Raw genomic sequence first — 17,267 nt, 5'->3', positions numbered from 1 at the left:
AAATCTGGGTCTTCAAGAAAATCAGTATATACATGTACTACTTAATTCACGTTTTCAGTAAATATTTATTTAGAACCTACTATTTTCCAGGTACGTTGCTGCTACTACAGTAAACAAAAAAACCAACTCTGCTCCCTAAAGGTGAAGAGATATTACAGAATAATCATACAAACAGCTATAGAATAAAAGTTAAGTGCTATACAGGGTATCATGAAATGATAAAATAGCAAAGCTTAATCTAGATGCAGAAGAGAATTAGGGAAGACTCAGAAAAGCAGCTCCATGAGAAAATTTAGCCTGAATCTTGAGCGTTAAAAGCTAGATGCTTTTTCTCCCCCTCTGTTATGAGGGAACAGAGAAAAGTCCAATGTAGCTTAACAGATTGAACAAGGAGGAAAATGGTGGGGGATAAAGTGAGAGAGGTAGAAAGGAGGCATATCATTCAAATCAATCCTTCCTGGGGATTTTGAACAATGGGAAACTGGAGAGCGGCATGATCACATTTACACTCTATAAAGATCATTGAACTGTTCTATGGTGAGTAGCTTTGAGGATGAAATAATGGTAGATGTTGTTGGGAAACTATCTAAAGGAAATTTCAGAAAGTCAAAGTGGAAATGATGGCATCATCTTAGGTATGACAGTGTAAGGTAATGAGAAGTGTCCAGAATTGAGGCTATTTTGGACACAGAGTCAAGAAGAGAACTTGGCAATGAATTAAGAGTGGAAGATGGTGCATGGTAAGGGCAGAAGGAGGCATCAAGGAGAACACTTAGGTTTTGACTTGCCCAACCAGTTGGAAGGAAAAGAAGCTATGAGGAGACTGAAGAGACAAATATTTGTGGTAAATGATTAAAACAGTAGTATAGAACATTAAATTTGAAGTGCCTATAGGATGTCCAAAATTGTCAAGAAGGCACTTAATATTTGGTATGAAGATCAGAGGAGAGATATAGGAAAGAGATACATATTTGAGAAATATATATAATTTAAATAATGTGGATAAATGAGCTCACCTACAGAAATTGAAAAGTGAGGAAGGACTAGGACCCAGGACCAATACTTGAGAAACACCAAGTCTTCACTCATTTGAGGAGGAAGTGTCAACAGAGAGGATGGAGATGACGTGAGGATGAAGAAGGTATGAGGAAATGTAGGAGACTGTGGAGTCATGAAACCCAAGAAAAGAGATTATACCGCATTTGATCAAGTTTGAAGAATTAGAGGTCATGTGCTCTGAAAGAATGTTTATGGAATTCATCAACCTGAATTGGTGACCTAAACAAGATGGAGGAAGCTAGAATGGTAAAGGTTGAAGCATCAGTGGAAGATGAGGGAGCTAGTTATATACACAAACAGTTTCAACAGTGTATTATGTGTTATATTCAAGCATGTTCGAGATACCATGGAAACTCAGAATGAGCTGAGGAAGTTTTCCAATAAGAAACAGCATTCAAAGTGAATTTTAAAGACTTAGGAAGAGTTCATTTTTGTGTAAGGGTAAAGAGGAGCCTTCTGGTTAGATGGAACAACATTTTAAATACTGAAAAAATAACACCAATAAAAATAATAGTGATGGGTAATATTTCTAAATGTTTACCATGTGCCAGAAACTGTTCTAAAAGCTTTATATGTATTAATTCACCTCAACTATAAAATCAACCTCTTTCTTCCACTTTCACCATCATCTCTTGGTTGGACTATTATAATAGCCTAACATTAGGATTTTTTTGCTGCTGTTGTTGCCTTATAGTTTATTCTCATAGAGCACAGAAACCTTTTAGAAGGAATGTCATATCATGTCATTCTTCTGCCATAGCTCTCCAATGGCTTTCCGTTGGTTAAAAACCAAAGTCCTTACTATGGCCTACATGGCTCTTCATTATCCAGGCCCCCACTATTTCCTTTATCTTACTGCCTATGTTTCTCTCTACCACTTTGCTCCAGCCAGACGGTCATCTTGGATGTTTCTCAAACACATCGGCAAGTTTCTGCCTCGCAGACTTTGCACTTTCTATTCCCTCTGTCTGGAGTGCATGTTCTTGGATATTTGCACGATTCAATTCCTCACTTCCTCCATGTTTCTGTTCAAATGTCAATCAGCAAGGCATTCTCTGACCAATCTGTGATAACTACCTCCCCAAACCTCTAGGTTTATCTTCTCTATTCTTTTTCTCCATAATATTTATTATAATCTGATATACTTTATAATTATTTGATTACTTTTTTATTGCCTGTCTCCCCCAACTTAAATGCAATGGAAGCTCCATGAGGACAGGGGCTGTCATTTTCACTCACTGATCCATCCACATAGATGAGTACAGTTCTTGACATACATCAAGACCTGGGAGGGTCTAAGATTATACCCTATTCTTGGAGGCTGACATGTTAGCCTGCCACAGTTAAAGAGATGCTGGCAGAAGACACAGACTCCTGACTCAGAGAAAAGAGATATAATCATTCAATAGCAATAGCCAGACTGCCAGCATTTGCTCTGGTTCCCCAGGCCCAGCCTCCATAGGGTGACACAAAGAGGGCCAAGGGTACCTGCACAGAAAGCACAGTGTGTTACAAGGGAAGGATGCCAAGCTTTTAAAAATCCCTAATCTTGTAAATAGAGCCGCAGTGAACATTGTGGTACATGACTCTTTTGAATTATGGTTTTCTCAGGGTATATGCCCAGTAGTGGGATTGCTGGGTCGTATGGTAGTTCTATTTTTAGTTGTTTAAGGAACCTCCATACTGTTCTCCATAGTGGCTGTATCAATTTACATTCCCACCAACAGTGCAGGAGGGCTCCCTTTTCTCCACACCCTCTACAGCATTTATTGTTTGTAGATTTTTTGATGATGGCCATCCTGACCGGTGTGAGATGATATCTCATTGTAGTTTTGATTTGCATTTCCCTAATGATTAATGATGTTGAGCATTCTTTCATGTGTTTGTTGGCAATCTGTATATCTTCTTTGGAGAAATGTCTATTTAGGTATTCTGCCCGTTTTTGGATTGGGTTGTTTTTTTGATATTGAGCTGCATGAGCTGCTTGTAAATTTTGGAGATTAATCCTTTGTCAGTTGCTTCATTTGCAAATATTTTCTACTATTCTGAGGGTTGTCTTTTTGTCTTGTTGATGGTTTCCTTTGCTGTGCAAAAGCTTTTAAGTTTCATTAGGTCCCATTTGTTTATTTTTGTTTTTATTTCCATTTCTCTAGGAGGTGGGTCAAAAAGGATCTTGCTGTGATTTATGTCATAGAGTGTTCTGCCTATGTTTTCCTCTAAGAGTCTGAGAGTGTCTGGCCTTACATTTAGGTCTTTAGTCCATTTTGAGTTTATTTTTGTGTATGGTGTTAGGGAGTGTTCTAATTTCATTCTTTTACATGTAGCTGTCCAGTTTTCCCAGCACCACTTATTGAAGAGGCTGCCTTTTCTCCATTTTATATTCTTGCCTTCTTTATCAAAGATAAGGTGACCATATGTGCATGGGTTTATCTCTGGGCTTTCTATCCTGTTCCATTGATCTATATTTCTGTTTTTGTGCCAGTACCATACTGTCTTCATTACTGTAGCTTTGTAGTATAGTCTGAAGTCAGGGAGTCTGATTCCTCCAGCTCCATTTTTCTTTCTCAAGATTGCTTTGGCTATTTGGGGTCTTTTGTGTTTCCATACAAATTGTGAACTTTTTTGTTCTAGTTCTGTGAAAAATGCCCATGGTAATTTGATAGGAATTGCATTGAATCTGTAGATTGCTTTGGGTAGTACAGTCATTTTCACAATGTTGATTCTTCCAATATACACTACCAAATGTAAAATAGATAGCTAGTGGGAAGCAGCTGCATAGCACAGGGAGATCAGCTTGGTGCTTTGTGACCACCTAGAGGGGTGGGATAGGGAGGGTGGGAGGGAGGGAGATGCAAGAGGGAAGAGATATGGGGATATATGCATATGTATAACTGATTCACTTTGTTATAAAGCAGAAACTAACAGACGATTGTAAAGCAATTATACTCCAATAAAGATGTTAAAAAAAATCCCTAATCTTTTAATTTTTTTTAGTTTATTTTTATTATTATTATTTTTTTAATTTTTGGTTGCATTGGGTCTTCATTGCTGTGTGCGGGCTTTCTCTGGTTGCAGCAAGTGGGGGCTACTCTTCGTTGCGGTGCGGGGGCTTCTCATCGCGGCGGCTTCTCTTGTTGCAGAGCACGGGCTCTAGACAGACTGGCTTCAGTAGTTGTGGTTCGTGGGCTCTAGAGAGCAGGCTCAGTAGTTGTGGCGCGTGGGCTTAGTTGCTCTGCGGCATGTGGGATCTTCCCAGAGCAGGGCTCAAACCCGTGTCCCCTGCACTGGCAGGCAGATTCTTAACCACTGCACCACCAGGGAAGCCCCCCAAAATCCCTAATCTTTTAAAAAGGGCACTATGCCTGCCTAAACTTCACCCTGGTGAAAGATACTATCTTATTACACCCAACGGTAAACAAACGTCCCCTTTACTCCAGAGAGAGACAGTATTCCACCTCCCAAGGCTGTTTGTTATACAAACCCTCTTGAAAAAGTTGTTTGAAACACAGGCAGTGTCTCTACCCATGAGACATGCAGAAACATGAGAGATAATTGAGAATTGTCTCCCCAAACCACACATGACAGACACAATGCATATTTTAAAATGAAAGACCAACACTTTGAGGTAGGTACTATTATTATTTCTGTTCTCAGATGAATATACTGAAGCTCAGTGAAAGTGAACTACTTGTCCAAGGACAAAGAGCTGGTAAGGGTCTCTGGTGAGCCCACTCTACCTTGGAGCACACACACACCTTAGGGAACTGAGTCCTCCCTACCTCTACCCTGTCCCTCTCTCAGCTACTTTAGGCTTTGTGAATGGGTGACAGAAAAAAAGAGAAAAGAGAGAAAATAAAAAATGGAAAAGCTGAAGAAAAGGAAGAAAGAATGAAGGGAGTTTTTTAGATATTCACACCTGTTCATACACCCAGAACTACAGAGTACAAAGACCTTGGAGTTCACCTTACAGATGAGAAAACCAGGGCTTGAGAAAGGAAGGGCCTCTCCATAGTCACAGAGGAAGTTAGGGCAAGAACCAACAAACTAACCACTAGTCATCTCTTCCTGACAGTCTTTACCTTGCACATTTTAGGCCCACGGCATTCCTCTCACCTTTCTTAACACTGGTGCTGTGCCCCAAACCTGGGGGCCAGGCTATGCTATGGAGTCAATCAATAACCAAGGAGATCTGTGACAAAGGGCAGTAGGTGGAGACTGGGATACCATCCTGCCTGTATGAAACTTCCAGTCCCAGGATTCTAGAGAGAAGTGGTAAGTTGAGTTCAGTTTTTGACTGAGCTCTGGAGCCAGCACTCCAGCCATGAAGGTAGCCAGCATCTTTCTTCTCACTGCCTTGGTCCTGTTGAGTTTATCTGGTAGGTGGCTTTGCATATTTTTCTGATTTAAGTAAAACCTTTTTGACCTGTTGCTTTACTGACCACATTACTTTCTAGACTTAGAGTCTACTCTTGGACAGATCTTTGGGTCCCAATGAGATGAAATAAGAACAGTGGATGAGAATTATATATAGAAAGAGGGATTTTAACATAACACAGGAAAACAATTTTACTAGTGAGAACTGCCCAGACATGAAATGGTTTTCCCCAGGTAATGAGGCTGACTCTTTGTCAGAGATATGGTAGAAAAAAGAAGGGATTATTTCAATATCAAGTACACTTCTAACTCTGTAAATGTTTAAGGCCAATTTACAAATTTTATGTTTTCATGGAATTGCATAAATAGGTAACAATGATTTCCAGTTATTCCAGTATAAGGGCAGAGTTTGATTAAAATTTTTATTTTTGACCTACAGAGTATTTCTAGAAAAAATATTCCTCTTGAATAGACGGTATGTTTATATCTTCAGACTGTCTTAATAATGTTGACAGATGATCTGAACCCCTGGAATTGGCATCAGCTTCCTTTTCGTCTTTGGAGATGGTTAACACTTTTAACTTTTTATCAGATCTAGCAAAGAAACCTACTGACAGCCAAACCAGCACTTTGCGAAGAAAAGGAACAATACTATTTGTTGTATTTGCTAAATATTTATGGGAGCAGTGGTCCCTTTTCCCCTTCTCATGCATATTAATTAATACATATAGATGCCTGTGGTGACCACCTGCTCATTAAATTTTAGACTCAACTAGATTCTAAAATTCAGTGGGACTCTCACCGCATCAAGTTCTGACTATTCCAGGGGCCTTCTTCTCCAAGCCCCTAAGTGTCTCACTACTTTTCAATACATTTAGGTAGGAAGAACTACTTCCTTTAGATGACCTCAGAGATTGTTAGTATCAAAATCAAATCTCACCAACATTTCTTCCTCTGGATACTATCAAATTAGTTCTCCTTCCCTGCGGTGAGCTCACCCACAATCACCATCTCCTACACGATGTCAGCAAGACCTGCTATTTTCTAGAGAATGCAGCATGGCAATTTTAAGTATCTACCTGTAAATTCAAGAAATGTGAATTGAACTAATAGTCAGTATAATGCAATGGAGAGAAGGAGCTCTTTGGGAACTGAAGGTAAACTGTCAAAAGAGCTCCATTTTTTTTAAAACATTGCTTACAAAAGAAGACTTACATGTAAGTGCAAAAGTTAGTTTTTCATCAGTAGACCTGGTAATTGCTAGTGTTCACAGCTAGTTATAGAAACTTTCCATATCTTTATCTATGAACTGAGATAAAGATACTTATATTTCCTACATCACTGTGAGATCAACAATCTGGTTGTTACTAGAATGTCAGTGAGCGTTCAGAAGGTATTTGCTCTGTGCCTGCCACATTTGAAGCAGTAAGTACATCATTTCTATTTTCAAGGAAATAGGTCAACTTGTCTTAAATATCAAATTGAGATACTTTGATCCTAATCAAATTTTTGCTTAATTTTTTTGAGGTTTCAGCAGGCAGGGAGTGAATGGACACCAATGAGATATACTTGAAAAAAAATGGTAATAAGAAGGGGTGGGTGGTGGAAGAGGAAGCAGAGAAGTCACAGACTTAAATGGAAGCAGAAAATTCTGAATGAGAATACATCAGGCTTCTCCCATTCATGACCCAACTTGACATGTCTGATTTATGTTTTCTAGGTAGTACTAGAGCTAACTTCCTGGAAAGAGAGGTAAAGACAATTTTGTTAATTTTTATTTCTGGGGCTAAGACTGTTTGTTCCACCCAAAGCGTAGTCTAACTCACCTTTCAATTTAGCCTGAAGTTAATATGAGGAGTATGAATGCTGGCAAGACTTAACCCATTAAATGTGGACAGTAATTGTAGTTCCGCCACAGGCGCTTATGGTGAAGGACAAATTCACTGATACATAGGCAATTTCTCTGTAGTCATATTATGCTTGCTGTGAAGGAGTTTTTATATATACTAGGGCTATCTGGTAGGACAAGAATTTTAAGTGGAAACCTTCTAAACATCACTCCAAGCAGCCCTTCCTCCTTACAGCCAGTTTGACCATGTTGGCATAAAGTTCTCTTCATCAACAAGGTGGAGCTCTAATTTATAATGAGCAAATAATAATAATAAACTAGGCTCTTCCTCTAGAAAAATATTCTATATCTAACTTTTCCAGTTTTTCTTGTACTTATAATGTAAATTTCAGTAAATTTGGCGACCAGAGGAAGAAGTGTCCCTCTTCTCGTTACATTTATATTTAGTGGGAAGGCCGATGGCAAACCAAAAGTGTATAAGTAAATAAATTACTACATTGGTGATGTGTTGTAAAGAAGTTCTGGTTCCATTAGAAACCTAGCCTAGTTAAATCAGGGAAGGTGCACTAAGTCAGTGAGATTTATTTTCAGCCCTGAAGGATAAATGAGTGTTAGCAAAGGGAGAAGTAGGGGAGTAAAGTGGTTAAGAGCTAAAGCTCAGGACCTAGATTGACTGGGTTTAAATCCTGGATCCAGTAATTATTAGGTGTGTGGCCTTGGGTGATTCAATCTCTTTGTGCCTCATTGTCTTTACCAGAAGAAGAGTATAATAAAAAGTTCATAGGATAGTTGTAGAGTTTAAATATAATAATACATGAAAAGCACTTAGGACAGTGTCTGCCCTGTGAAAGTCATTTGATAATTACTAGTTCTTACTGACAGTAGAGAAAACAGGCTGTGCAAAAACCCCAAGGGTAGAAGGCACCGCGTGTCTTTAATTGACTTAGAGAAGACCAGCGTGACAGGACTACCGTGTGCAAGGAAGAACATGTCCCAAGGTGTGGCTGACCTGAGAGAGCCAGCACAGGTAGTAATTGTAAATTTGAACATTATCTCACTCACTTTTTTCAAACCTCACAACGCCATGATGAGATAGGTAGGGAAACAACATCATTTCCACTTTGCAAATGAAGTGACTGTGGTTCAGAGACACCAAGAGATTTACCAATGTCACACAGCTTGCAGATAGCAGAGGCATTACTTAAAACCAGGTTTTCTGACTCCAAATTTTGGATTCTTCCTCTTGGAACACTTAGTATCACTCTCCCAATCACAATCATGCTTCCATCTTTAAGCCGATCAACTCCAGGGAGATTTTAGAGACTTTGCTATAAATTCAAAGAATGAAAAATGATGGGAAATGATTCTGTTTCATTCCATTTTTAGGCTAAATGTACAAATGAAGTGAGTGGATGTCCCAAGATTTATAGCCCTGTCTGTGGGACGGATGGAGTTACTTATTCTAATGAATGCATGTTATGTATTGAAAATAAGTGAGTACAAACTTGAATTTCTTTTAAAATATATGTTTTAAGCTAGAAGTCTTCAAATTTTTACATATATTATCCTTTTAAGCCTCAAAGAATATACCAATAACATTAATCTCACCATGAGAGAAACAAAATACCTAGTTTTCCCCCAAACAATTCTTGATTTCTTTTTCTCCTTATTATATATGTTATGATTATATATAGAGGTGTGCATGTGTGTGTGTGTGTGTGTGTGTGTGTGTATTATGATAGAAAGTAGTATTTATTATGTCAAGCATTGTGCGAGGCACTTAATATTCACAATGACTCTATGAGGTAAATAATACTAAGCTTATTATACCCATGAAGAAATTGAGACTCAGTTAGTTTAAATAACTTGCTCAAGATCACCCAGCCATGAGTGGCAGATCTGGTACAAAATCCTTGCTCTTTCCACTATACTTTAAAGTCAGGTACTAGACTAAATATTTGTGAGATCCAGAAGAAAATCCAACATGTTTTGTCTCCCAGTTTGCTTACACTCAACGCTAACACAGTGTGGTCAATGGTAGTATAAGCAAAGTGCTCTGAGAGCACAAAATTAAAAAGAACTAATTGTGCCTGCTAGGATTTGGAAAAGTTTGAGGTTTTCTCTAGGACATAAAGAAGGAGAGAGAGGCATTTCAAGATGAAGAAAAAACTGAACAGAAGTGAGAAAGGAATTAATAACATGGTGCTGTATAAAAGGTGTTAAAGAAAGGACAATGGGCTAGAGGAAGGCAAGTGTTTGAATGTTTCTTTCAATTAATTAAAAAAAAAATCACTTCTATGAAAAAAACACAACCTTTTATAGCGAACAAGAGATAGTCTGGATTTTTTAAAGACCACATACCCAAAATACCATTATACTTAAAAATTCATTCTTGGTGATAGCAATGATTGTGTTCACTAAAGCCCTAAAGTATGCAAATATGAATTATATAGATTAGGTGACCAAAACCATGTTTTTGTAACACTTTATGTAATACTTTATTTATGGATGTGAGACCTAGCCTCAGTGGAGTTTCTGAACTGATTGTAGGTGGGTAGGTGATGGGAATTAGACTCAGGTACTCAGAGAAATAAATTTGCCACAGATTTTCTGTCTTATTCAGCTGCTGAACACTTATGTGCCAGGCATTGTGCTAGTCTCCTCTGCTTTCCTAGTGGATATAACTAAAAGAAAACAGCACAAATAAGGTAGCTTCTTGTAACTTGTGACAAATGCCATCAAATGAGGTGTGAGCAACATGCTACAGGAGTGAAGGAAAAATACAGATTGCTTCTTACTGAAAGGGTCAAGAAAGGATTCATGAAAAGGGCGTCATTTAAACTGGACTTTGCATTTTCATAGCATCACAAAAGCGCTCCAGGTTAAATAAAGGTGTAGAATGATCAAAACAAATAAAAGAGATTCCGCAAGCGACCCAGAAAACTCTGTTATTTTGGAACTGATGTGGTATTAAGACTTTGATTTAGGTTCAAATGACTGCATGCATTCCACATCTCTAATTCCTTGTACCATGCACCCTCTTCTTGGTCTGCTTTAAGTCATTTCAGAAAATTCTCAGTATTTAACAAGGATTGTGGAAATAGGTCCCCAGGGAGAAACATCTAATATCCTGAAGTTTTAGGCCCAAAACATTGGATGTTCTGCTTTTTCAAAAAAATTTCCACATTAAAGACTTGTAAAATGAACTTGAAACCACTTGTTAATTTTCTCACGGCCTGTGTTCTTGGCATTAAGGTCAAACATCATATTTCCATCCAAGGGGAGGAGAACGCAACACAACAGCCTTGAAACTTGGGCAATTTCCAAGTGCCAAGATCAAAAGGCCCAGTATTTAGAGTGAACCATTGGGAACATATGAGCATAGAGCTGGGACACCCTGTTTCCTTAGACTTTAAAACCTACCAGTCCTACCTGCTCTTTCTATTCTTTTAAAATTATGTAAATATGGGAGCAACATTTGAACGCCAGAAAATGTAACTTCTCTTCCTATATTTCTCTGATAAGAAAACGGGTCTAGAGAGAAAATGTGTCTTTTTCAAATGCAACATATTTTCAAATGTACCATTTTGCCTTTCCTCTACTGCCCATTAAAAGCCCCAAACAAATACATTGTATGGTTAACTAGAGCCAGGCTCTGACCTCAGTTGTTGAGCTTTGAGATGGGTAGACAAACAAGGGCTTGCATCTCCTTGATCATTAAGTGCTTAGCAGATATATTCAGTAAGAACTTTTTTTCTAATTCCTGTATGTCTTCTTAGGAAATCTATACTGGCAAATTCTTCTCTATAGACTAGTATTCTCCTGTAGAACTTTCTGCAATGACAGAAATGCTGTCCAATATGGAGGCCTCTAGCCATGGTACCAGCACTTAAAATGTGGCTACTATAACTGAAAGCCTGGATTTTTAATAATACTTAACTTTAACTGATTTAAATTTAAATAGTTATATGGGATAGTGAACAGCACAGCTATGGAAAATAAGCCAATCCGTGGGCTCTGTCTAGATGCTAACTAAAGCAGCTATCATATGGGACAAGGATATAATTTCCTTTTGCAAGATCTCACAGATGAGAATCCCCAGAGTTCTAAGGCAAAGGATCAATCAATTAGAATGTCCTGAAGGAGCCCAGGCACCAGCTAAGATGGAGACCTGGTGGCTAGGACAATGACGTCAGAAGGAAAAGAAGCAACAATGGATTAAAGATTAATTTCAGAAGCTTTTTATAACGCCCTGCTACATCTGTAAACTCTGTAAGGACGGACATTTTTCCCTTTTGTTGTATCCTTAAGGTATGTTATAGTTCTCAATCAATATTTGAGGAGTTAACGAATAAGCGAATGAGTAAATGAATAAGAGAAATAGAAATGGAAATGAATCTCAAACCTCTCTATTTTAAATAAAGCTGATATTTTTTCCTTGTTTGTCTCCCATTGTCACGTTTTATCAGCAAAGTTTAAGCTGATTTTTTTCCCCCAATCTCTTCTATAGGAAACACCAGATTCCTGTCCTCATTCAAAAGTCTGGGCCTTGCCGAAAACCAAGGTTCTGAAATCCCAAAAGAACACTATAATGCGGTGGCTGGCCTGATTGCTGAATAAAATGCATCTAAACACTTCCTGTTGCTCCCATATGCTTTTTCCTCAAAGGCACGTTTGATTATACTGGGGACGGAGGATGGAGGCAAACTCAGAATAAACCAAGTTTTACAAAATACAGCAATCCTGTAATTTTGGACAGGGTTTCCTTCATGCTTTTTCCTTCCCCATCTTCCTCACATTCTGAAGACTCTGTCTCAGGAAATGCGATTGCAGATATTAAGTGACAGGACATGATCGATCATGAATACATGTAATCCCATGAGGACTAGACTAGCATTTTAAGAAACAGTTGGAAAACTCTCAGTCCAGAAACATGTTGCCCATCACCTTTCACCGACTGAAATAATTCCTTTAGAGTTCCTTGGGATGTAACTGAGCATCTATTGTGCCTGGCACTAGTCTAGGTACAGAGGCATATGATTTTGAAATGCTGCCTGTCTGGTAAAACAGAGTTTAGTCTTAAGATTTTCCATATATCTCACATAGCAGATTTCAGGTGAGACACGACTTTTTCAAAGAGGCTCTGAATCATTGAGGAAACCAAAAAAGCTACATTTTCTCAACTATGCAGTGGAGGAGCCTCTGCATTCAGCCTTAATTCTCCCCCAGCAGAGGCCATTCCCTACTAGTTACTGAGGTGAGTAGCAGTGATGTAGAGCTCCCCATTTTCCCTGGTAGCCTGAGGACTATATCTCAGCCTTGACTTGGAGATCTGCTTCTTTGGGTCTGACAGGTTTGTGCTGAGATAACCAAAGAAGAACTAAGACCTCATTGTGAACTAACTTTTACCACCAAACCATCCCCAAGAGATGATTTGCCATGGAAGGAAGGGACTACAGACCAGATGAACTGATCGTGAGGCCGCTGTGTAGTTCACTTTGCTTTACATATGAGCCACAATAACCCTGTAAGGTTATCCTTATCTTGTGAGTAAACTTAGAAAAGTTAAGTAACTTGACTAATATCACCAGCAAATAAGGTGGCAAAGTTAGGCTTTTAATTCAGGGCTGACTCCAAATCTAATGCTTCCTAGTCTAAACCACAATCACCCCAGGTGGACTATTCCTTCCCGATTTCTTTCACAGGAACTTTAGGTAACATTCTCATATTAAATGGCCTATGTGTTTATAGTCAGGGACAGCAAATAAGGTAGAAATAACGAAGTGCCTCAAAAGTAGAAAAGTTGGGCTTCCCTGGTGGCGCAGTGGTTGAGAATCTGCCTGCCAATGCAGGGGACACAGGTTCGAGCCCTGGTCTGGGCAAATCCCACATGCCGCAGAGCAACTGGGCCAGTGAGCCACAATTACTGAGCCTGCGCGTCTGGAGCCTGTGCTCCTCAACAAGAGAGGTCGCCACGGTGAGAGGCCCGCGCACCACGATGAAGAGTGGCCCCCGCTTGCCACAACTAGAGAAAGCCCTCGCACAGAAACGAAGACCCAACACAGCCAAAAATAAAAAAATAAAAAAGATTTTAAAAAAGTGGAAAAGTATCTATAATCACAAAAAAAGAGAAGGAGAAGCAGCTTGAATTCCTAAACTCATACAAAGAAGCAGCCCAGAATGGAGAAGTGGGTAGAGGGTTAAATGAACCTGAGATGCATCAGGTTCCCTGATAAATAGTGGAGAATACATCACCCACTGAACCAAAGGTAGCCAATAAAATCTGTGCCACACATGCAAAACACAGTTGCCTGACACTCTAAGGGTTAGGTTAATTTCTTGTGATATTCAGAATATACAAGACTTGAGGTTTAAATCTGACCACTAGGGGATGCTGTGGTCTACCAAGTGACTCAGCCAAACCACCACCTCACAGTTCAGGTAAGTTATGAATGCAAGATGGCTTCCAGCATCTTGTCTGTGATGCTAGAGGACATTTCAAGGACAACGCTAAGCTTAAGGAACTTGGACACAGTAAATGGATTTAAACATTGAATGCTAGAAATTTTCGTGTCTAATTGGACCATATTACAGGCCTGGAGAGAAGAGGTTTGGAGATTACAGGCAGAGACAATACATAAACCCAGATTGTCTGCCTTTAATGGTTCTGCTCTCTTTCTGACCTGTTAATAAACTTAGGCAACCCACATTTCTGCCTGGCCATGCCCCCAAACTGTTGCCAAGCCAAGTTCTCAGGACCCAAAATAAGACAAACAAGAGGCAATAGCTGCCCCTGGGAAAGAAAGGATGGACAACCAATGGTACCTGAAAGCAAATTCACAAGTCACACAATTCAAGGATCTGAAACTGAGCCGGATCCTGTGGGGCCCTCCTGGGTACAAATCCTTTCCCTGTCCCCCATTTCTTGCTTGCAGGAAGAGGGCTTCAGCCTCCTAGACCTTCCCTGAGTTCCAAAGAGCACATTCAAACAGTTCGTGATCAGGAAAGTAAGAGAATGCAGAAACAAAGGCGGAGCGATCAAGAAACTATAGTGCAGTGATTAAAGCCGCGAACTCATTCCCCCTCAAGGGATATACTTAACAGTATCTTTGAGTTCTTCTGCAGGAACTAAAGCCCCCACCCAGGTGGAGGACGGTAACTTCAGGCTGAGCACAAGATTCCTGGAGCACCTCCCTGTTACCTCACCAACAACCAATCTGTAGAAAGTCACACCCCCTATAGGCCTCATCCCAAATTTTACCTATAAAAATTTCTCCCTGAGAAGCATCGGGGAGTTCGGGGGTTTTTGAGCATGAGCCACCCCATTCTCCTTGCTTGGTCCTGTATTAAGCCTTCCTCTGCTCCAGACTCCGACATTTTGGTTTATTTAGCCTGTGTGATGGGCACAGGATCTTGTGTTCGGTAACATTAAAATCTCATAAATGTTTTTCCCGCCAGTCTGGATTTGGAAAGGAAGGGACAAAATGAAATTTTACCTTCCTCTCTCGACCAGGCACCACAGAGAGAAACAGAGATGGGCCAGCTGACTTCGGTAAGGATTCTTACCCTTGGCCGGCTCCTGCAGGATTTCCCTGAATCCTGTCTGTGGGTTCCAGAGACAGTGGGGTGTCCCAGTGGGTTTTCCCTCTACCCTTCATGGTGAGCGCTTGGCTGAGACTCCATTTTCTCCAGGGCGCGTCATACATGAATAATCTTGTCTAGGTTCAAAGTTCTCCATTGCGGCCATTGTAATTCATGTTTATCTTTGGTAAGCTTAACCTGCTCATTCAGCCTTCAAGCAAAATTTTATTCACCCGAGGCGTCACTCCGGACCAGTTCAGCGTAAGTCGGACCAAGTCGGACCAATTCTGACCCGGGACCCGGTCTAGTTTCGGAGTCGGTCCCGTCCATCACCGGAAACAGTCCGGTCTGTATGTCCGTCGTATCCCAACTCCGGCCAGTTACAGAACCCAGGCCAGGGGGTAAAAAATGCTCAAAGTCTTAAAGTTCTTAACACACAAGGCATGGATGGAGGATTGGAGTGAATTTACCCACCACCTCCAGAGGCGGCGAGAAAGCCGCGACTCAAGGGGCTCTGCAGGTACCTTCACTGCTGTTTCTCGTCCCCCTGAGGGCTGTCGAGGGTCTCCTTGGGTTCCCTCTTCTGTCACCAGACCTGTGAAAAGATAAACTGAGGCATATTTTTTCTTTTCTTTATTTATTTATTTATTTTTGGCTGTGTTGGGTCTTCGTTTCTGTGCGAGGGCTTTCTCCAGTTGCGGCAAGCGGGGGCCACTCTTCACCGCGGTGCGCGGGCCTCTCACTATCGCGGCCTCTCTTGTTGCGGAGCACAGGCTCCAGACGCGCAGGCTCAGCAATTGTGGCTCACGAGCACAGCTGCTCCGCGGCATGTGGGATCTTCCCAGACCAGGGCTCGAACCCTTGTCCCCTGCATTGGCAGGCAGATTCTCAACCACTGCGCCACCAGGGAAGCCCAGACTGAGGCGTATTAAAAATTTTAAGTTTGAGCAAAAATTGATTCAAATCGGGCAGCATCCAAACTAGCAGACAGGAAGGAGCTCCAAGGGTCAGTGCAAAATGGCATTTACAGCCAGAAAGGAGGGGAGACAAGGAAGTTACTAGACAAAAAGCAGGTTGGTTATTGCAAAGTCACTTTCCTTTAGGGGATGGCAGGGGTCTAGCAGGCAGATTATTTAACTAATGCTGGTTAGGCGATTTCTGATCTACTAGTTTAAGATTCCATTTCTCGGAATGGAAACTATAATTCAGTTAAGTCTTGGTTTGGTGGCGTGGGTCTCAGCATAAGCAACTTCATTTGGGGCCATGTTGCCTTATTTTTAACAGAACCATCAGAAAGCATGGGGATTACTGTGTTCATGTCTGGTTGGTTCATTTTTTAAAAAGATATTTACAACTGGAATATGTTTAGAGGAGACAGATAACCATGATAGATAAGAATTTGAAACTTTTTCCTATGATAGATGGTTGAAAGAAGTAGGAAGCTTTCGTTTGAGGAAAGGAAAACCCTTAGAAATCTGGTGAGTCTTTTCAAACAATTTAAGGGGGAGAATGTTAACACCATGAAAGCAGAAACTTTGTTCTTTTTTTATTGCTGTATTACAGGCTGGAAGACAGTACCCAACATCTAGGAGGTACTCAATTAATATTCTTTTTGTTACATAAATGAATGAGGAAGAGGAATAAACATGTTCTTGTTGACTCCAAAGGGTAGAATTTAGAATAATTGTGCAGGGATTAAAGGGAGATTGATTTGGGTTCAGTAGAAAAGCATATAGTATAATGGTTAAAATCAGGCGCTCTGATTTAGAGTGCCTGGGCTGGAATCTGGTTTTACCACTATTTAACCATGTGTCCTGGAAAAAGGCAGAGGATTTCTCAAAGTCTCAGTTTTCTCATCTCTAATATAGGGTTAATAATAACAAGTCCCTCTTAGGGCAATCAGTACAATGCTTGCTCTACAGTAAGTGCTCAAGAAGGACTAACTATTATTATCGCCGTTGTTATTGTTCATCTCGTAACCCTTCGAGCTCACTAAAAAGGTCTCCTGGTACATGAACATTTCCCTGATAGGAGGAGCTTTGCTTCTTCAGGTAACAATTCACTGCATTACTGAATTGTTACCTTCTGGAACAGATTCCTTAACTGGATACAAGATTAGACTAAAATCACTCTGCTTTTAACTGTAGAAAATTCCAAGGTTATAAACCACACCCCCAAAACAAGAACTCAAGGGTAGTGACTGAGAATAAGTTTTGTGGAAGGAGAAGGGTTTTGTGGCCATGGTGGAAAATAGGGTAGTAAACCCAACTTCCACTGTTAGTTGCTCATCCCTGGGGAATTAGGAATGCAGGACAGTTTCCTTTACTGGTTTCAGGGTATTTGAAATATAAAGCTATCAGACAAAAATAGTATACAAAAAAATATTTTTGTCCCATTGAATAAG

At 40.2% G+C, this 17,267-nt stretch overlaps 1 protein-coding gene across 1 annotated transcript; it reads left to right on the top strand.

Moving 5' to 3' along the window:
* The first annotated feature begins 5,380 nt into the window (after positions 1 to 5,380).
* Positions 5,381 to 14,945, top strand: SPINK1 (serine peptidase inhibitor Kazal type 1). The gene is made up of 5 exons (XM_061188980.1): positions 5,381 to 5,435; positions 7,154 to 7,185; positions 8,669 to 8,775; positions 11,793 to 11,846; positions 14,741 to 14,945. The coding sequence occupies exons 1-5, from the start codon at positions 5,381 to 5,383 to the stop codon at positions 14,943 to 14,945; spliced, it is 453 nt and encodes a 150-aa protein (XP_061044963.1).
* Positions 14,946 to 17,267: the final 2,322 nt, after the last annotated feature.

This window comes from Eubalaena glacialis, chromosome 4 (assembly GCF_028564815.1).
Source record: "Eubalaena glacialis isolate mEubGla1 chromosome 4, mEubGla1.1.hap2.+ XY, whole genome shotgun sequence".
NCBI lineage: Eukaryota > Metazoa > Chordata > Mammalia > Artiodactyla > Balaenidae > Eubalaena > Eubalaena glacialis.
Note: the sequence above shows the minus strand (reverse complement) of the source record. Positions and strands in the feature narration are given on the sequence as shown.

Coding starts and splice junctions, on each gene's coding strand:
- SPINK1 (XM_061188980.1), top strand. CDS start 5,381: ATGAAGGTAGCCAGCATCTTTCTTCTCACTGCCTTGGTCCTGTTGAGT. Junction 5,436..7,153: donor GGTCCTGTTGAGTTTATCTG/GTAGGTGGCTTT, acceptor TATGTTTTCTAG/GTAGTACTAGAGCTAACTTC. Junction 11,847..14,740: donor GGGCCTTGCCGAAAACCAAG/GTTCTGAAATCC, acceptor TTTTCCCGCCAG/TCTGGATTTGGAAAGGAAGG.